Source organism: Mirounga angustirostris, unplaced genomic scaffold, assembly GCF_029215605.1.
Source record: "Mirounga angustirostris isolate CCGP_5_RB_7025 unplaced genomic scaffold, mMirAng1.0.hap1 SCAF_2, whole genome shotgun sequence".
Lineage (NCBI taxonomy): Eukaryota > Metazoa > Chordata > Mammalia > Carnivora > Phocidae > Mirounga > Mirounga angustirostris.
Window position 1 is genome coordinate 16386092 of NW_026991710.1, and position 21619 is coordinate 16407710.

At 41.1% G+C, this 21619-nt stretch overlaps 1 protein-coding gene across 6 annotated transcripts in view; it reads left to right on the forward strand.

Moving 5' to 3' along the window:
* Window positions 1-18768, forward strand: part of SLIT2 (slit guidance ligand 2) — a 365106-nt gene extending 346338 nt beyond the window's left edge. For 3 of the 6 annotated variants that reach the window (XM_045881403.3, XM_045881404.3, XM_045881405.3), the window contains 4 exons: window positions 10775-10929; window positions 15150-15441; window positions 15675-15886; window positions 16984-18768. In XM_045881403.3, coding sequence (XP_045737359.1) covers window positions 10775-10929; window positions 15150-15441; window positions 15675-15886; window positions 16984-17225 — 901 coding nt within the window. In that variant the 3' untranslated portion in view covers window positions 17226-18768. Of the gene's footprint in view, window positions 1-1057; window positions 5703-10774; window positions 10930-15149; window positions 15442-15674; window positions 15887-16983 lie in introns of those variants that run through there. The other 3 variants (XR_010409316.1, XR_010409317.1, XM_064584330.1) reach the window with 3 other exon arrangements.
* The last annotated feature ends 2851 nt before the right edge of the window (window positions 18769-21619 follow it).

Genomic DNA, 21619 nt, shown 5'->3' on the forward strand with positions numbered 1-21619 from the left:
TGTATTACTTAAGGGCCTGGCAGGAACAGATGTCATGCTCAAGTTGGATAATGGAGGAGAGAGTCTCAAGGGAAGTTCTTATAAAGATTGTTAGCGTACAGTAACCAGGGGGCCAGTAACGAGGGATACAGCTACTCCCCTCCCCATGCTTGAAGGGGTGAGTGGGGGCAGCAGTTATGGAAATCCATGCTCAGAATAGGACTTGTGTCTCCGACTGCCTGGCAGCCGCTGTGACCTTCAGTGAAGGGATGAAGTCAGTCCTCAGAGAAGGCACCGGGGTTTTAAATATCCAACCTCACTCTTCTTCTGCCCGACAAGGCCCTGCCCGGGCTCCCCTTTGACCAAATCGGATTCCAGAAAAAAAGGAATCTGCTGATTGCAATAATATAATTTGCTCATGAGCCTCCCAGGAACCAAAGCAGGGTGAAGACAGGTGGAGAGTAGCTCTAGAGAAGAACCTGCAAGATACCCAGCACAGTGAGTCATTTAACATTACCTTTCATGCAACGCATATTTACTGAGCACCTACTATGTGCCAGGCACAGATCCAAGCTTTAAGGAACAAAGACCTTGCTCTTAGGGAGATTATACAGAAGAAGCCAATGGACACATACAGTATGTGATCAGTAATGTTATTTAATTTGTAAGTTTTCTAATAATGTAATAAGATTGATGATACTTTGAAGTTATGAAAGGAGTGGTATTCATGGGACATAAATTTTGCTGGAAATGTGCTTTTGGCATAAGATTAACCTTCAGAGCCCTCTGTTGGATCTCAACACCAATTCACCATCATCTTACACCAAGTTACCTAGTTTACTTATCCACCTGTAGAAGTAACTGACACCAGTTAGAGCAAGGTCACCAAGTCATATACGGTCAGTTTCTTTTCAGGCAGGTAGCTTAAATAAACTAATCAGGCCAGTTGCTAGAGAAGAATATGTTCTCATCATTTGACTCTTGAGAAGATCTAACTTTTTAAGTTACATTGAGGTTGGTAACATAATAGGAGCCTTTGTGTCTGGAGTGAACTAAAAGCAAACTTTTGTCAAAACAGGGCCAGACCGCATCCACCCAGTTCTCCCTGAATGCTGCCATGGGAAAATGTGGGCCCCAGCTTTACCAGAACACTTATTTTTGAAGGAAAGGCATAAATCTGGATGTTTTTTAATATAAAGTATTCCGTCCTTTGAGTATTGATTGACATTTTTGTTAAATACCGTATGTGGTGAACAAAATGCATCTGTAGGCCAAACATGATCGGCAACAAATTTCGGGGCATTGACTTGGACATAAAGTTGGAGAAACTGGCCTCTACATTATTGACGTATGTACTTATGTTTCTCAAAAGCCTTCTCATCCTATCTGAGCCTTTATAACAGTCCCAGGAAAGTGGATGCCAATTGGTGAGTCCTTTTGGTGGTGAGCTAACCCACTTGGGAATATATAGAGCATGGAAACAAACACGTAATTACTGGTTTTCAAATGGAATATGAATTTCATCTCCAAATGGTGATGAGTTAATGCCAACATTTTAGATATTGCTAGGCCTTAACTTATGTAGCCTCAATTTGTTTCAGCCCATCAAAAAGTTTCAGAATATTGATTTTGTGCTTTTTTTTTTTTTCTTTTTTGTTCTATTGTATGCAACGGAAGAGCATAGAACTCTCTGAAACCGTAGTAAAGGTTCTTGAGGTTGGCTTATTAAAGTTAGTGTTCACATAAAATATACTTAAAATGTTTCTAGATAAGTTGTAGAAACCCACATGGTTATATCACAATGAGAAGTTACCATAAAGAGCTTATTTTGAGTTTTGAGTTTATATTCTTACCATTTTTGCTTAACAAACAGTAGAGCGTACGATGGGATGTTTACAAAAAAAGAATAATATCACATGGTACACTTTTCATTATGAACCAGAAGTCCACTTCTCTGTTTGCAGATCATCTAATGGAGACATCTTGGTTTATGGTTTATGGCATAGAAACCAAGAAAAGTCATCACATTATTTTTAAGTAAAAGAAAAGTAGCAATTACTTGGATCAGGTAGAGAGATGATTGATTGATATGGATTATGTATATAAAATGTGCATATTACATATAGAGAGAAATATATAGATATATTCATACACCATTATGGAATAGAAAAAAATGCTTCTTCGAAATAGAAGCTATAGAGAACAATTAAATTATTTCAACACACTAGGAGATTTAACCTTTGACAAGTAAAAAAACATAGTGGCTAAGATATGTTTTCAGATCTAGACTTGGCCAATTACTAGTGGATAAACGTGGAGCAGATACTTAATCTTTCTGTGACTCAGAAATCCTGTCTATAAACAATAATACAGCACATACCTGGTTAGGTCCCTCTGAGGATGAAATTCCAAACTCAGCTCCATGCTCATTTCTCCACTCACATTGTCCTCATTCTCATCTATGTTATAGCAAGTCAGGAAAATTTTTCTGGTATCTCTTTCTGGAGTATAGCAGAGGACTTGAAAGTGTATCTTCTAGCCTTATACCATAACACGAGAAGTACAGATTGTTTACAATGTCTGTAGAGCGCCGTTTGAAAATAACTATCCAGATTACAAATACATTTACTCCCTGACCTATGAAATCCCCCTTCTGGGAATTTATGCTACAGATGGACCTGAAGATAATTGATATGTGCACATGTACTCACTGTGGCATTGCTTGTAAAAACAGAAGTTAGGAAACAGCCCAAGTTTCTATCTAAATAAACTATGGTACATCCACACAATGGAATGTACTGTTAAAAAGTAAAGGGAAGGAGGGAGGGAGGGAGGATGGAGGGGGGTGGAGGAAGTTCTCTATGTAAGATACTGGAAGATTTTCAAGGTATATTGCTCAGTTGAAAAGGAAAAAAAAGGTGAAACAGTGTCAAAGGTGGATAAATATATATTTTTTTATTTTTATGTATTTGCATAAAGAAAAACTAGGAATAGAGAGGACGGAGTGGGGTGGAAGCAAGATTTGTATATGAATACCACTTTACATCATTTTGATTTTTGAACCATTTGAATGTCATTAGCACTCAAAACGAAAATTGAATAGGGGCGCCTGGGTGGCTCAGTGGGTTGAGCGGCTGCCTTGGGCTCAGGTCATGATCCCGGGGTCCTGGGATCGAGCCCTGTGCCGGGTTCCCTGCTCAGCAGAGAGCCTGCTTCTCCCTCCCCCTCTGCCTGTCTCTCTGCCTACTTGTGCTCTCTCTCTGTCTCTCTGTCAAATAAATAAATAAAATCTTTAAAACAAAAACAAAAACAAAAATTGAATAGAAAAGAGCAGATGCTCTAAAGACAGCCTGCCTTGATTCAGGTCTCAGCTCTGCCATCGATTCACTGCGTGCCATGAGTAAATTGCATAAGCTCTCTGGGCCTCACCTGGTAAATGGGTATAGTAAATCATACTTCCATCTTTGTACGACTGTAGTAAGAATTTTATGATTTGATACACGAGAAAATATTTAGAACAACACATACCAAATATTAAACAATGCTAGCTATTAGGATCATAAAGTTGGAATGTCCAAAATGGAGTTCATTTCCTTTGCTTCACCCAAACCCATGTCCCTGTCACATTCCTAATTTCATTGAGAGGCAGCACCATCTTCTTGGGCACATAAGTGCAATGGAGTTATTCTTACTCTTTTTCTTTCCTTTACCTCCAATTTGAAATTTGTTCCAAGTCTTAACTCTGCTCCTACTGTTTTCTGGTATTTATTCAAATGCCTCTGACCTTGCTCAGGACTTACTAAAATGTGACCTCTGATGACAGGTATTACCTCTCCATCGTTATGGAGAAACCCATCAATAACATGTTGCCATCAGCTTCCCATAAATTGCTTAAAAATTATTATGTTTGGTTGAATTAAATGTTCGGATCTTGATGTGTTTCTGCTTTACATAACATTATTAAAAGTACACTAATATTTTAAAAGGGAGTATTTTTACATATTCTTACACCAGAGAATTTGTTCAGTTTAATGGCATGATTTTATGTTATATAACATTGACTTTAGTGAAAACTCATTTTCCAAATTGCATTATTTAATGTGCTGTTGGAAAATTGCTTATGGGAATAATTTTGTGTATCAGGTTGTCTTTTCAGTTGCCTGGTTACTCTTCAACATGGATGGAAATGGATTTTGTTTATTTTAGTAAATGAAATCTGATAAAATTAGGGGAAAATAATTCTACATTAAGTTAGTTCTATATGTTTTTTTTATTTTTTATTCTTTTTGTTTTTTAAAAGGCTTCATTTTAGATGTCGGTGTGTTAAATGAATTGACGTGAGAACCATTATTTCATGGAATTATGTCTAGAGAGAGTACTTAACACAGCTTTAAGTGTGTTTAAGAGAACCCAAGATGTAGTAATTATTCCTTCTTCCCAGAACTGAAGTAGCATGTGCACATTTTCTCATTTTATTTCTTCTATCTGACAGAAGCCCAACATTTCTTACAGACCTGCATACTGCTCACAAGGCCAGCTCTGCAGGCAGTGGTGAGAAGCTATTGTTTTCCAATAACGTGCATCAAAATCACCCGAAAAGTGTGTTAAAGAACAGATGACTGGTCCACCTCTCGTTTCTGATTCAGATCTTGGATGAGCCCCCAAAGTTTCATTGTTACAAGTTCCCAGGTGATGCTCTGGTCAAGGGAGCACAATTTGAGAACCACTTGTAGAAGAGGAATATATTTGAGCTGTGCTCTGAGAGCCCGTGGTGTGCATCTCTTCCCATATCCAAATTCCAAGACCTCATGCTTGAGGTTGGCCTTGATACCAGCCCTGCTGGGAGTACGTCCACCGCAGAAGTCCGCAAATGCTCCAAGTCCGGGCTCTTTTTCTTATCTCAGAGAGCCAGTTGTTATAGATTTGCCAGCACCTGCTGTCTAAGGAATCAGCAAAAACAGAGATGACATAAGCTACTTAACAAGTGAATAAAGTAGAATATCACACACATGCCGAATTTTTATAGTGCTTAGCGAATAGCATAAAGAGCAACTTGGTAATAATGCCATGAACGAATGACAGCCCTCAGATCGGGGTGGAGTAACACATTTTTTTTTCTCAAGTAGACTAATAATTGCCTTTCAAAGTGACTTTTTTTTTCATCTAAATAGGGAGAAACTTTAAAAAAAATTAATAAAAATGGCATGCTTCTTTCTTTAGATTCAGATTAATGTAATTTTCCAAACCAGACAGCTTCTTTGGAAACACGGTCAACTACTGTTTAACAATGAGGAAACCAGGCTTCCAGTTATGGAATGAATAAGTCACGGGGATAAAAGGCACAGCATGGAGAGTATAGTCAGTGTTACTATAATAACGTTGGGTGACAAATGGTAGCCACGCTTGTGAGCACAGCATAATGTTTAGAGTTGTTGGATTACTATTTTGTACACCTGACACTAATGTAACATTGTGTCAACTAGGCTTCAATTTTTAAAAACTAATTAACGTTTTTAAATGTGGAAAAGAGATGAACCATCTTACAAAGGGGCAGGACTGTACCATTCATTGAACAGATTTGGTATTTAGGGAACAGTACAACATCAGGGGACTTTTCCCTGCCAATTGTTAGGTTTGGTTGGCTATATAGTCTCTGGGTTATGCAATTTACAGGTTTACATTAAAAAAAAAAAAAAAAGGAGGAGGGGGAGGAGGAAGAGGAAGCAGAAGAAGAGAATTGAGTCTCATTGGAGAGACAGACAATAGAATACCCTTGGTCTCATGTCCAAGACACACACTCAGCCATACTTGAGATGCCATATGGGAAGGCAGCACTGTTTGCCAGCTTTGGAACTTTGAGCAAGTTACTTCACCTCTTAGTGCTTCCATTTCCTCCCCTAAGCAGTTGGAATCACACCTGTTTTTCACATGTGGCTGGGAGAATTGGAAGTAACAAACATAAAGCCCCTGCTGTCGTGCTCGGCACAGAGTAGGCTCACGGTAATTGGTGATGTTGCGGGTTTATGGCTATTCTTGATGCTCAGATATCCAGATAATGAAGAATAAATGCAAATGTTATTGCCTTATGTGGCGCTCTTACTGTATGTTCAAACGTACAAGTCCCTTTTTATTTTAGTGCATTTTTATATAAATGAGGTAATTTGCCTCAAAAGTACTTATTAAAATGTAACTTGACTTGATCCATCAGTCATGTTGTAAAACATCCTTTTGAAAACTCTTATGCACATGCAGTTAATACCTTTAATCCCCTTTGACCTCCTATTCCTTTTGATTTGAATAGGTAGGCAGGGAAATGTTGTATTACCATCCCCACTTCACCTCATCCGGGAGGTAATCAAAATGAGATGACCAGTTGAATTTGTCTGGTGTCTGACAGAATATGCCAACAGACACTTTAAATTTTTAAGGTGAGAAGCTAGAGCTCACACAAGCCAAGTGAACTGCTTCTCTTTATTAAACTACTGAATTACTTTAAGATTTATGCCTGAGACAGAATGATAAAAATGCCACTGTTGATGTGTCCTGCATAAAGAAAGAAAGAAAATGAGAGGCAAGTTAGAGCCCCTCTTCTTTTAATCCCTGAGTTTTTAAGCTCTTTTTCTATAGCCAACCACAAGACCAAGCTTTGTTTTCATACATCCACTTAGAAATTCAAGAAACCAAAATCTCTGCTAATAGGTAAGTGTAATAAAACTAAATACATAATAGTGGTAATAAATTCAATGTACATTCCCAGGGGAAAGGCTCAGTGTTAAGTGGTTCACTTGCAACTCTCCTGAGTCATCAACTGTATAGTTCCCTGGGGAGTAGTGAAAGAGAGCTTATCAATATTTCTCAGAAACCAAAAGGATGTTATGCATTGTGAGTGGATAGGTAGGAATGACCGGGATAGACTGTAAAATTGAGGATGGTTCAGTTGTATCATGTAACAACTGGTGTGTCAACCGCTGCTTTTATTTTAAAGGGCATATAGGCAAAGGATTTCTGGACATCCCCTGGTTAATCTCATGCTTTAGAAGACAGCATGAAACACCGATTTAGAATATTCTTAGTTCTCAAATATTCTATTTAGACCCATACACATGCTGTCATCCTAAAACACAAAGACTCTAAAAATATTAATTTTATAATACCTATCTGTCAGAAGCCATGGTGAGGCCTCAATTTCAGGGAAATATAAATGGAATCAGGCTTAGTGACAACTCTGGCCAAGTTCAGGAATGATCAGATTAGACATTTAAAACTTTGGGAAGGAAAAATATCTAATCAGTCTAAATTTCACTTATAATTGGGAAAATAGAATCCAAATCCATGTTTGAATTCTATATACCTTATGTGTATTCTCATAACCTTCAAACACTTATTATGAAATTATTACCTTTTTTTTTTTTTTTTTACAATTCCATGATTTCTGGTAAATGTACCAATTTGTGCAACCATCATATAAGGTTATTTTCCATAGAACTTTATTCTTGGGCTATTTGGGAGAAAAATCACCTATTAAAGGCTTGTTAGTGGTGAGAGCACATGCCATTGGTATGGTACTAGGTACTTTTCAGGGTTTTTTTATTCTAAAAGTAATGCATGATAATTAAAAACACATACTCTAGAAACAGGGATTCTGGCTTCAGATCTCATTAGCCACTGGCTGTGCCACGTTGAGTACCCTAAGTGCCCAACTCTTAGGGCTGTTGTGATTCTTTTTTTTTTTTTTTCGAAGATTTTATTTATTTGACAGAGACACAGCGAGAGAGGGAACCCAAGCAGGGGGAGTGGGAGAGGGAGAAGCAGGCTTCCCGCCGAGCAGGGAGCCCGATGCGGGGCTCGATCCCAGGACCCCGGGACCATGACCCGAGCCAAAGGCAGACGCCCAACGACTGAGCCATCCAGGCGCCCCAGGGCTGTTGTGATTCTTAATGAGTTAAGACACATAAAGTTCTTAGAACATTACCTGGCCTATAGTATGTGCTATGTGATTCTTTGGTCTTAGTATTTGCATTTCCCTGATGAGGAACACAGAGAAAAATGACCTGAAGTCACACCAGTCCAGTGTCACACTAATCCAATGTCACACATCTAATGAGACTTGGGACAGGCTGAACAAGATGTACCTCCCAGCATTGCCTTTAGGATATGACTACTGAAAAAATCCAAATTTTTAAATAAAATGCATATTTTAGATGTCCTTACCTAAGTATGCTTGAAGCCTCTTGACTATAACTGTAAACTGGCTAATAATTACTAAAAAAACTCTATGTTATTCTTGGGGCACCTGCGTGGGCGTTGGGTCCAGAGACCCTATCTCTGGGTCCTGGCATCGAGCCCTGTGTCAGGCTCCCTGCTCCATGGGAAGCCTGCTTCTCCCTCTCCCACTCCCCCTGCTTGTGTTCCCTCTCTCACTGTCTCTCTGTGTCAAATAAATAAATAAAATCTTTAAAAATAAATAAAGTAGCTTACTCTGTTGCACTGCATCAAACCACTGTCATTAGTGATGACATACCAAGATTGATGGTCGAGACCCATGTGTGACCAAGAAACCATTTTCCAGTACAAATGGCCTTTTCTTTGCAAATGTAAAGGAAAAAAAGAGGTCCCACTATTAATATTTACGATTTAATCAAGGTCCTGTAAACCACTTACATGCTGTATATGATCACAAAGGAAAAGCAGTTGTTCACCCCTCTCTATATATCTTCATTTTAATATTTTACTTAAAACTTTAGTAACTTGAACAAGATATGCCCCCAAAGAAGTTATTCTATTTCTGCCAGTCTTTAGCATTATTTTATAATTCATATCAAAAATCAAGCTAATTTCTTCCTGAAGATACTGAAATAATACTGGATTATTTATATGATGACAGAGGTAGTGATGGTGATACTGATATCTAAGACTTAACTTTGCACTTTCTATATCTGAATGTTTCATTTTGCACTTCTTAAAAATCATTTTATACAGGGCGCCTGGGTGGCTCAGTCATGAAGCGTCTGCCTTCGGCTCAGGTCATGATCCCAGGGTCCTGGGATCGAGCCCCGCATCGGGCTCCCTGCTCTGCGGGAGGCCTGCTTCTCCCTCTCCCACTCCCCCTGCTTGTGTTCCCTCTCTCGCTGTGTCTCTCTCTGTCAAATAAATAAATAAAATCTTAAAAAAAAAATCATTTTAGGGCGCCTGGGTGGCTCAGTTGGTTAAGCGACTGCCTTCGGCTCAGGTCATGATCCTGGAGTCCCGGGATCGAGTCCCGCATCGGGCTCCCTGCTCGGCGGGAGCCTGCTTCTCCCTCTGACCCTCCCCCCTCTCATGTGCTCTCTATCTCTCTCGTTCTCTCTGTCTCAAATGAATAAATAAAATCTTTAAAAAATAATAATAAAAAAATAATAATAAAATCATTTTATACAGACCTCAAATTAATCATCAGAGGGAGAAATATTTATTAGCCTTAACTGAAGAGAAGACTGAAGTGTGTAAGCAATTCAGTAACTTATCTAAGGTCAAACATTTCATAAATGCAAGACCAGGATTCAAATCCAGGTTTATCTGACTCCAAAATCTGTATGCTTAACAATTCGTTGATATTCCCATCCAGTATCTTCCCTTAGAAGACTGTTCTATTTAAGACCACTGACAGTTGGTATGCAACTTTATTTAGTAAATGATTTTCATGTATATTGTTTCCTCTGTTGGTTTTACTGGTATAAAGTGTTGGGATAATTAAATTTGTAGAGGATAAAAATATTCATTGGCATATTAGTATTTATCATTTAAAAAAGATGATATCTGAGACAGGTTATCAAAGATCCCTGTACATGCAGACTCTTACAACCACTTAAGACCAAACATCCAGAGCCACTTCAGATGTTTTCACAGTTCTGCAGAATGGTTTATACTGTGGTCGAATCACAAAAACCTTTTTAATCTCTGTTGGCAAACAAAGGAGTATTATTAGACACCTGTGGTGAGAACCACACAGAAATGTCAGTACATTTTTCTATTATTTTCCAGGCTTGCCCTATTTGCAAATTTAAGTATCAGCACCCAGAAATTTAAGCCATCATCTTATGTAGGGAATACTAGGTATTCACAGTTTCTTTATCCTATGCTCCCATATTTCCATGTTTGAGCCTTTTTTTTTTTTCAGACTGCCTAGTCAATATACCAGTATACTAGCTCTTTAATATTCACTATTTATTTTTGACCCCAACTTCCATTTTGCCGTATTTTTGCCTCCATGGTGAGAGGTAAGTATATCCCTCACACTGCTGTGTATGGATCCTGTTTTCTGCGTTGGTCCCGTGCTCATCTTTGCCTGCTGTTAACACTCGTGTTAGATTTATAACCACACTTCAAAACCATATAGAACCTTCCTGCTAACTGTGCCCAACTTCCTCTTATTTTCAATCCCCATTTTTCATTTACCTCAGTTTCTTAATCTTTTTGTTTTTATCCATTTTATGCATTTCCATAAGCCCTCTCAAGTTTTAGAATGACTGCTAGACCTGGCCCTGGAAGAATATGATTGGATAGTGATTAAATGTACCCATTTCCACTTCTCCCAATGGGAAAACAAGCTTAATTTGTATCCATTCCTAAGAAGTAGAAATTGATTGTATCTCCCTGAAATATCTTCTATTTTTAAATAAGCTATTGGTCTTTATCTTTATTAATGCTAGGTAGGTGTACCTTTTCCTAAGAAGTGCTTATTGGGGTTTGTATTTTAACTTCTTTGGGTTCGTAAAAGGAAAATTGAAGCATCAGCTAAGTTACTTTTTCTTTGTAGCGTGGAGACGATCAATGATGGAAACTTTCACATTGTGGAGCTACTTGCCCTGGATCAGAGTCTCTCCCTCTCCGTGGATGGAGGGAGCCCCAAAATCATCACCAACTTGTCAAAGCAGTCCACTCTGAATTTTGACTCTCCCCTCTATGTAGGAGGTAAGCTCTGTTCCAAATCCAGTAAGTCCCCAAAACCCTGTGATTCTCATCATAGACTAATTCTGAAATTGTTGATCCCTGGTGTCATGGCTGTTGACCCACAGTGATCAATCACTGAAAGATGGACAGCAAGGATAGAAAAGAAAGAGCCCTGGATGTGTGTTAAGAAACCTGTTTTGTGTCTGTCTCAACCTATTAATAACCAATGTCATGGTTGGACAGGTTCTTGTGGTTCTTATGATGATTGCAAAGTACCCATCAGCAACAAGCATCAGGAAACTCTGAAGAAAGATTAGAGGTTTATTACTTACAAGACCCGAAAATTACACAGCACACCTGTGGCACACAGCGAGGTCTTAAGGAAAAAGAGAGCAAGTGAGAGAGCGCATGTGTGAGAGCAGGATCACATAGGCCTGGAGTGCTGCTTTTACTGTGTCATGCTAGAAAGAAAAAGAAAAAAGTTCTGTCAGATCTTATCATTCTAGATTGTCTGTGCTACCAGTTGCCAACTCAGAGATGGTAGGAATAATTATTAACAAAATCGAATGATGAATGAATGAATGAATGAATGAACAATTGAATTAAATATTCAGCTTGTATTGGGGGTAACAGGAAATACTTCTGGTTAGCTAAGACGTTAAGGTGAGTGAACAAGGCAGAGGGTTGGGAAGGTGGACTAGGGGTTGGAATGATAGAGTGAAGATTCTGGACTTTATTTGTAACCAACCAGAAGTCAGTTGAGGAACAGGTGAAGAACAGAGATGTGGGCAATGTTCTGAAGGAGCCCAGAGGAGAGGACCCACAACGGAGAGAGCTTTGCTCTATTGGGGGAAAGGAGGGAAAATGTAAACTGGAGATCCGGAATTTCAGTTTTCAGGCAAAGGAGCAAGAAAGCATATGATGTTGAACTGAGTAGCATTGAATTAAATCACATTGGATTGAGGTGAATTGAGTGATAAAATTAACTCATTTTACAGAGAAGTAAGCTGAGGTTTCTGCGCAGGTCAGTGTAACTGATTTGCTCAGCAGGACAGGCATCTTCACAATGTTTGCATTAATTTTCTGCAAAATAGTAATCTTGGGATTCTACATATTTACGTTATCCCTTCAGAGACTTCCTTGAAAGTATTTTTGGAATTATCCTGAAAGTCCAGGGCACTTCTGTATTTTTGTAATTTTCAGCATTTGAAGACCTTAACACTTTGAAAGAATTTTGGATTTTTAGAGACCATTAAAAATCTTGGTTCAGTTCCATAAATATTTATTTAGTACCTACCATGTGCTGGAAACGAAGTTAACGTAGGTATAAAGGTTACAACATTGAAAAAGAAATATCCCTTCTTTGCCCAGGGGAGTGGGAAAAGCCGACATGTCTTCAAGGAACCATAGTGCATTGGAATAAAAGTATTGCATACTAAGTCTGCTCAGCAAGTTGACTGATCTCATTGCTTCATGGGAATCACAACTAGGAGATGCATTTAAAAACAGCAGCCTCCATTTCTTGCCTGCACTACTGTTAACAGCCATTACATTGGGATGGGTAAAGCAAGTCACACATAGATATACCTGTGGTTTGAAAGAAAAGAAATTATACTCACTGAACACATTTGATGTGTCCAACACAATGCTTCTTTACAGTCTTAATCCTCAGAGACTTTAGGCACCAGGTATGATTTTTTGTTTCATGATCCCGAAGGGACAGCCACAAGGACTTTACAAAACGTGTCCAAGTTCACAGAGCCATGAAGTAATAGAGACCTCATTTGAGTCCAGGTCTGGTCTGTCTGACCCCAAAGCCATCTATCTGCATTGCCACTCACTTTTTAACATAGAGCAGAAAGGGAAGCAATCTAGGCTTTGTGGCTTTTTGTTTATTTCTGGACTTGTCCTTCGCTTGATTTATTGTGCTTTCATCAGAAACAATTTCACTGAATCTTTTAAAACTCCTTTACGATGAAGTGAGGGGGGGTGGGGGGGCCCTACAAAATGGGAGTGCTTAGGTCAGAACATTTCTCAAAAAAGGAAAAAGAAAAAGCTTTACATTCCAAACTGAAAAGTGCCAATCTTTCTTAGGATAGAGGGTCTGGAAGAATCCAGATAATACCTCTGTCCATCCAGGCCTGAAGGAAGCCTCACTGCCAGAGAACATAGTGGGCCCATTTCCTTCCAAATCAGAGTGCAGGGTAATTCAAATTAAAAAAAAAATACAATGTAATCATAAGATCCCAGCCCTGAATTCGAGGTGGCAAAGGCAGAAGAACCTGACTTAGCAAAGGAGAGGGACCTCGGTAACTAAGCTCATCTTTTTCTCCAAATTTGAAAACGCACATGTCTGAAAAAAAGACCATCCCGGTGTGGACTTAAAGTCCACACATTTATGATGAATGGATATGATAGAGTTAGAAGAACTTATCCCAGAACAAAGAATTTTCTTTTACTTGGGCTTTCCTGGAAATGGTACATTTCAGATTTTTTGAGCCCGCTCTAGAAAGCAACTCTGTTCCCAAGGCCAGACAGACATGGACCAAAAGTCTGAGGTCATGGAAGTTCAAAGCCAAGTTCAAAGCCAAGACCCCTAATTCGGTACCTGTCGAAGCGTGACCAGGGAGCACTTGCATCAAAATCAACCAAGCTGCGTGTTAACATTTAGATTCCTGCACCCTACCCCTTCCTACCAGTTAGACTCCTAAGGCAGGAAGAGAATTTGGCCTGGAAAGCCGCCTTCTGAACATGGACCTTTGGTGGATCTCAGAAACAATTGTTCTGGTCCACCCACTCAAGCTATGGATGAGAAGACTAAGCCCCACAATGGTTAGAAATAACTGGCTCATGCCTACACAGACCAACAATAAAGACACTGACCTTGAGCCTACCTGGTGGTTTTGTACATCTACCTGTCTGATGTTGGTGCTGCTAGAACCCAAACACGGCTCCTTTGAACAGAGAAGGTGATACAGCCACAGGGAGGCCCCAGCATTGCTGAGGGTCCCGGTCTTTAGAATCAACCAGCCAACCCCCTGGAGAGTGAGGACAGAGTCTTCCCCAGCCTGTACCCTCCAGCCAGTAGCTCAGAGCCCAGGCAGAGCGAGAGGGTGAGCGGCAGGGGGGATCATCAGCCACCCTGAAGGCCTCTGGCTCCCTCCCCTTACCCCACTGCAGTCTGGATGTTTGCCTCGGGTAGGATCCCATCCAGGAACTATTTCAGGGTCTGGCTTAGGCCATGGAAAGATTCCTCAGTTTTGCCAAATGAAGGTTACCAGATGACTGTCACCAGTGGAACTTATATATGCAAAGACTGCAAATTCTGTTTTTGGAGGAATTTCTTTTGTATTCCTGATTTCTTGGCATATGAACGTTTCACTCTCAATTAGCAAGAAAATGAAAACAACGTGAATGAGGTGCTGCCATGATAGGAAGCATGGGTGAGCTTCTCAGACGCCGACCAGCACTGCTGGGCCCAGGATGTTGCCGGTGGTGAGCCGGATTGGTTGCCAGCTTAGAATTTGGCAGGGCTGGGGTGAAAGGTCACTGTGAACCCAGATCTCACCCCCTCAGACTGGATGGACGGAACCATGACCCTAGAGATTGCGAGGCTCACTCATCCACTGATCTGCAGTCTGGTCTTACTGGGTGACACTGAGCATGTCGCCCCAGGTATCACTGTGCTTTCCGGAGCTCGGCTTCCAGGGCGTGTGTCCAGGCTGAAGAGGTGGCTGGAGAGAGCGCGGAGCCCAGATCTCTCCTCAATTCCTGATCTTGCCTCTAGCTACAACAGGTCTGCTTTGAGGTTTTATACATTGATGCCTCCGTGTAAGATTTTATTTGAAACAAATGTGAAAAATTAAGAGACTGGCCGCCAATGAACTTAGTTCTTTATTCTAGCTGTGCATTAGAATGGCCTGGAGCATCTTCCAAAAATCAAATGCAAACAAAGAACCAGCCGTCTCTTCTCCCTTCCCCCACGCTGCCCAGATGAAGTAGGTCTGGGCAGAGGTTCCAAGCTTCAGTATTTCTCTGAAGATCTCGGGTGATTCTAACGTGCAGCCAGGTGGAGGGAGAACCACAGGCCTGGAGGCTGATGATCTCTGGTTGTCCGAAAGGAGTGTCACCCTGACTGCCGCCTTGCTGGCAGAGCTCAAAGGGTCTGGGGGGGTGGCGGGCAAATTGCTGAGGATCCCCCCGGCAAAGAGCCGAACCACTGACCCAGGGTCCCTCTGCAGGTATGCCAGGCAAGAACAACGTGGCCGCGGCCCTGCGCCAGGCCCCCGGGCAGAACGGCACCAGCTTCCACGGCTGCCTCCGCAACCTTTACATCAACAGCGAGCTGCAGGACTTCCGCAAGGTGCCCATGCAGACCGGCATTCTGCCCGGCTGTGAGCCGTGCTACAAGAAGGTGTGCGCCCACGGCACATGCCGACCCGGCAGCCAGTCGGGCTTCACCTGTGAATGTGAGGAAGGCTGGACTGGGCCCCTCTGTGACCAGAGGACCAATGACCCCTGTCTTGGAAATAAGTGAGTTCGAGCTGCACACAAACACATATACGCCAGACCTCAAAGCAAAAGCCAGGAAGGGAGGGAAAGAGGGACAGAGGAAGAGGGGAAGGAGACGAGGGGGAGGGGAGAGAGAGAGAAGAGAAGGAAGTCAGCCCCTTGGCCCATCTTCTCCCTGCTCCTTCCATCCCCTTCCTCCATTCTTACCCCTCTGCCTAATGCGCGTGCATTCTTGCCTTACTCCTCCACCGTAGATGCGTGCATGGCACCTGCTTGCCCATCAATGCGTTCTCCTACAGCTGTAAGTGTCTGCAGGGCCACGGCGGTGTCCTCTGTGATGAGGAGGAGGATCTGTTTAACCCCTGCCAGGCGATCAAGTGCAAGCATGGGAACTGCAGGCTCTCCGGACTGGGGCAGCCCTACTGCGAATGCAGCAGTGGATACACTGGAGACAGCTGTGACCGAGGTAAGCCGACCCTCCTGGGCACCACCCTTTGAAGCAAGAGCACCCTCCCCCCGCCATCTTTGAAAAGAGAGAGAAAGGGAGACAGACACACACACAGAGGAGTGATAGGAGGAAACCGGGTCTAGGCATGGCCTATAGTTGCTGCCGTTGATTGATTTCCCAGCGGCATGAAGGCACCAGATGTGAAGTGTCCTCAACCTCCACGGCCGGGATTGACACGGCCTTCAGTGACGTGCCGTGAAAAATACTCCTTTTTACCTTTTGGTGTAGCACATTTACTTCCCTGCCTTCTTACCTTTACCTGCCATCCTCATCCATTTATATAATTAATTAGTCTCTGGCACAGAGAAGAGGCAGCTCATAATTCTGCTCTAGGTTTAAGACAAAGTCACCTTTGACCGTACAGTCAACTGATTTATCACAGCTCGGCATGTAGGTGAGAGGGTTGGAAACGTGCCGACTTGCTGGCCCACCTTTCTCCTTCTCCCCTGTCTGTGTGACCAGAAGGCGCCTCGCCCCCAGCTGGCAGGCCTTGCGGTGGGCGTATCGGAGGGATGAGACCAGAGCAACGTGCCCGTGGAAGCTTTGAGCACATGTCTCTTTTTGAACTGGTTCATACCAGGGTAATTTATGAAGTTAGTGGAATGTTACTGGTATTAATTAACAGATTGAATGATATTAAACCCCAGGTCTAATAAATTAAATTGCATACTCTCTGAAATGGCTCCCTGTGGTAAACGAAACCAGCTGTTAGTAGTGTAAAAACAGAAGACGCGCATTTCTGCAATAAAGGAAAAGATTTAGGAATCCAATTTTCTTGTCAGTCCAACAGCATAGTATTTACAGTCCACATCTATAGTATTCACTTTGCAGAAAATAAAGGCCACCCCAACAACAACAACAAAAAGTATCTTTCAAGGAACAGCAAGCTGGGCCACCCGCCCATTATATGGAGTATAAGCAGGCCTGTGACAATCACACTTACCCATGGCAGACAAAGACAGCACCTCCTGAACTGGCTTGTGGATCCACGGCCCCTTTGTTGGGTACTCACAGCGACTGCCCTGAAAATGCTTGCGCTTCTTGTTCTTTTCTAGAAATCTCTTGTCGAGGGGAGCGGATACGAGATTATTACCAAAAGCAGCAGGGCTATGCCGCTTGCCAGACGACCAAGAAGGTGTCCCGGTTGGAATGCAGAGGTGGGTGTGCAGGAGGGCAGTGCTGCGGACCTCTGAGGAGCAAGCGGCGGAAATACTCTTTCGAATGCACTGATGGGTCTTCGTTTGTGGATGAGGTCGAGAAGGTGGTGAAGTGTGGTTGTTCCAGGTGCGCCTCTTAATCGCGCCCCTGGCCCCTTGTATCTTTGGGGAATGTTGTCTACTTCTCGACCGTGGTGGACTCATTAATGCTTCATAGTGGAAATATTTGAAATATATTGTAAAATACAGAACAGACTTATTTTTATTATGAAAATAAAGACTTTTTTTTTTTTTTCTGCATTCGGGGAAAAAAAAAAAATGCTTGAACTAACGCTTCCCCGGTGAGAGAGAAGTAGGAAGAGAGAGAGAACCCGGAGGCCTCGGCCCACGGGTGGGAAGCGTTGCGACGCAAATTCATCTTTGCAACATGCTGAAGACGAGCAGAAGCACAGAAACGAGGGAGAGCCGAGCTTCTGTGTGCTGTGTAACATCAGCACCCAGACCGTAAAGCCCCTGTGGCCTCGTGCCCATCTCTGTGGCTCACGAGGACACACCGAGCACCTGTGTGGGGTTGAGGATGGTTGAGGATGCAAGGCGGAGGCGTGGAACTCGAGAATTCACCGAACACGCGGTTGAGAAACATTCGGTGCAAAGCAGTGTCCTTGAAGACCTGGGTTCTGTTCGTGAGAGGGATGGGAGAGCTAACGTAACAGGTGTATCTTCTTTTTAAACGTCAGCATGTTAGCCCAAGCAGCACACAGAAGTGTTTATCTACCGTTTTCCAGTATTAATTTTTTTGTAATATAAATGATAAAGGAGATGATAAAGAACCAATAGATTATTGATAAATAAATTAGTAATAATATGAATTTTTGTTTCTATGAGTTCAAAACAGCCCTATACGGTATGCAGTTCCGATGAGAAATATTTATTGTATCAAAGGACATTGTACTTAACATGGTAGGCCATTCTTTTACTGTTTCTCAATGCTTTAATATATATTAATTTATGATTGTCCTGATATTTTTGTATATTTTTCAAACTTAAAAATCAGGATTGGGGTGGGGGGGGTTGGCCATAGTACTAACATAGGCTGTTATATTGGGATAAATATGTGTTGATCGGTTTGTTTACCCTGACATCTGACCACTGGTGTCACCGACCTACTGGCCTCATTCAGGACACCTGCAGAGAGTATGTAAAGTCTATGCGTGAGACGGTCTTTGTACAGAAAGAAGGGGCCAGCCCCTCTGCAGCGTGTCCTCCCAGAACAGAAACGGTGTGTAGCAATCGACACTAGAAAAGTAGATATTTTACAAATTAATATTTCCTTGACATTTGTTGCCCTTTTATCAGGGGCGGGGGGCAGAGAGAAAAGGCTGTAATGTCAAGAACTGTGATTTTTTTTTTCCAAACAATAAAGCTCCTTTATTACCTTAATGTTCCCATGTTAACATGTTTGCTGCTAAATTACAATGTAGAATTGATAATGATTTATAGTGGACTGTGCTCTTCCCTTATGAAAATCCCAGGGTACCCTGTGAAGATGCAGATGTTCCTTTCCAAAAACTTTTTTTACACAGAAAATTAGATGTACATGTATAATTCAGTGTGCTTTGTCTTTCTCCAGACTAATATCAGTTATACTACTGATGTTTGTAAATTAAACAGATATTTACTTCACTAACAGCTTGGTGATTTTCTTAGAAATTACAAAATATTTAGAGTCCCTCCTTAAGAATCTCTTCATCAAAGTGATACAGAATGGACAGGGAAGGGGGCACCTGGGTGGCTCAGTTGGTTAAGCGACTGCCTTCGGCTCAGGTCATGATCCGGGAGTCCCGGGATCGAGTCCCGCATCGGGTTCCCTGCTCGGCAGGGAGTCTGCTTCTCCCTCTGACCCTCCCCCCTCTCATGTGCTCTCTCTCTCTCTCTCTCATTCTCTCTCTCAAATAAATAAAATCTTTTTTTAAAAAAAAGAGAGAGAATGTACAGGGAAGAATACTTGTATCATGTTGTTGACAGAAATTGTTTTACGATTAGCATATTGTCGCATCAGGGGACTTTGGAATGGCCATATGAAAGAGGTGGATAGAACACATCCTTTGCCATGAAAAAAGTACATATCCAACTAATTTCTTCCAAAAAAATTATAAGGTGAAGTCTAACTAAACTACAAACGGTATTTTTGTTTTTGTTCTTCTTTCCCCTCAATTAGAACCAGATGGAAAACAATGAAAGACAAAGAGTGCCTTTCTCCGCAAGCACTGGAGGCAAAGCTTAGAACAGGGAAAGAGCATGGGTTATGTGGAATATTATTACTTAAGCACCATGCCGGAATGTCTTCATTTTCCTGTAAGAAAATCCTGCACATGCGCACACATATGCACACATGCACACACATATGCACACATGCACACATGGACACAGATGTCCGTTTATTCATTTTTGCTTAAAATGTCTATATTTTCATTGTATAAATATTATATGGTCTTGGTAAAACATTTATTTATTCCCACTGTTTCATTTTTTTCAAGGACTGGGAATCACTCGTTAAGCAAAGAAACATCTGCAAAGATAACAGGTGTTAGATCTGTGTTTATAGGTATGTGTTATCTCAAGAGCCACTATTTTTGAGGGCTTATTATATTCCAGGCACTATGACAAGGGCTTTATATGAAATATCTCACTCTTCTCTCACTATACACCTATGGGATTGTTGAGCTCCCATTCTGACACAGGCATAAAGAGCTCAAAGACAGAAGAGCTGAATTCACCCGGGCCTCTCAGACCACAGGGTCCATGTTCAGGGGATAGAGGGGGCATCCTCTACCATGGGACTTTTAAACCCTGGAACCTTATTTCCACAGCACAATTATTCTCCCTACCGATCATGTCAATTGAAGTGGTCGAGATTAGAGATGTTTGCTTTTTTGTTTTTGTTTTTTGAGGGAAAAAAAGTGAAGTCTTAGTAGCTTCCTGACTGTATCCTTTCTCCTTCCTGCTTCTAAAGGCACAAAATAGAATTATGATTACCTGGGACTTGGGCTGAGTTAGCAAGTTTCTTAGGGGATCGTTTACCTCGTGATGAGACCGCATTCTGTATAGGAGCCCTTCTTTGAGAAAATCCAATAACCAAATAATTACTAGCAAATGAGACAAATTAAGGGCACTTATGCATGTTATAAAAAGCTCCTCACTTATAAAGCTTTGACCATAGGATTCCTTTAAATAAGAAACTAATCTAGAGCATTTCCAACAGAATTCAATAGGTTAAAACAAAAAACATTTTGCCCATTTTGGAATCAAAGCTATTACACACAGCAATGGATGTTTGTAATCTGAAAAGATAAAGTGATTAAACATCCCTAATGTGTTTACTTTAAATTCTCACATGAGTTGAGGCACCATCAGGGGATTTGACGTGTGTTCATTGAATAATAAGTATCTCAATCTTTGGAATTTGTGCTCACCCTACCTTTCCTGAAATTATTTCTAAGCAATGATACACTAACCTCAGTTTTAGAATTGCTCTGAGCATTCTGGTTTTTTGGGGGTTTTTTGGATGGTTTGCTTTGTCAGCAGCAGCTCTTTCTAGAGAAATGATTGAAAGAAAGACTGTTGAAATTGATTCAGGTCTTACAGATCTTGAGCATTATGGAGTCCTCTACTCCATAGAGTGACCATTATATTAAAACTAATGTTTGTTAAAGGATATAAGCTATAAAAATATGTGAAGCTTCATATAAAGCTTTTTATAAAGCCAATAAAACTATATAAAATACATAAGCTATATTCATTCTTAATCCCCTCTATATACTCAAAAGTCATTTGACAACACATTTTTATTTCTTTATCTCCTATCCTATGCAAGAAACTACGCTAAACTTTCAATATATAGTTCAGACAAACCAGGCATCACTTCTGCCATCTTAGAGCTCACGGCTCTGTGCACTTGGAGTTGAGGCTAAAGTGAGTAATAAATATTATACAAAGGACCAAACTACATATAATTTCAGATTGTGGTTAAGTGCCCTGGTGGAAATTATGAGATACTAAAGAAAGCAGAGCAGAGGAATCCAGTTAAATACATATTGGGAGGTCAATGAATGACTGTGAGGAAGTGATGAAGAATAAAGTAGGATCCAGAATAGAGACTGATGGAAATATGTGAGGGTGTCAAAGCTGGAGGTCAATACAGAGACAGCAACCTGTGTCTCAGCCTGAGGAGGGAAGGAACTCCTATGTGATTAAGGAAACAAAAGAAGTTCGTGTGGCCAGAGCGAGGCATAGATTTCTCTTCTGTGTATAATACAACACAGGCCATTTTCTGTCTTCATTAACTCACATTTAATAGTCTATATTTTTCTTTTGATAATCTGTTTGCAGTGATCTTTCAAAATCACAACAAAAATGGATTTCCATTTTAAAACACCAAGTAGTTAGTTTTGTTTAATGTGGTTCCTCAACCTCCAAATGAAATAGCTCTGAAGACACAGAGAATATGAATACTTAAAATAGCACTGAAAATTAA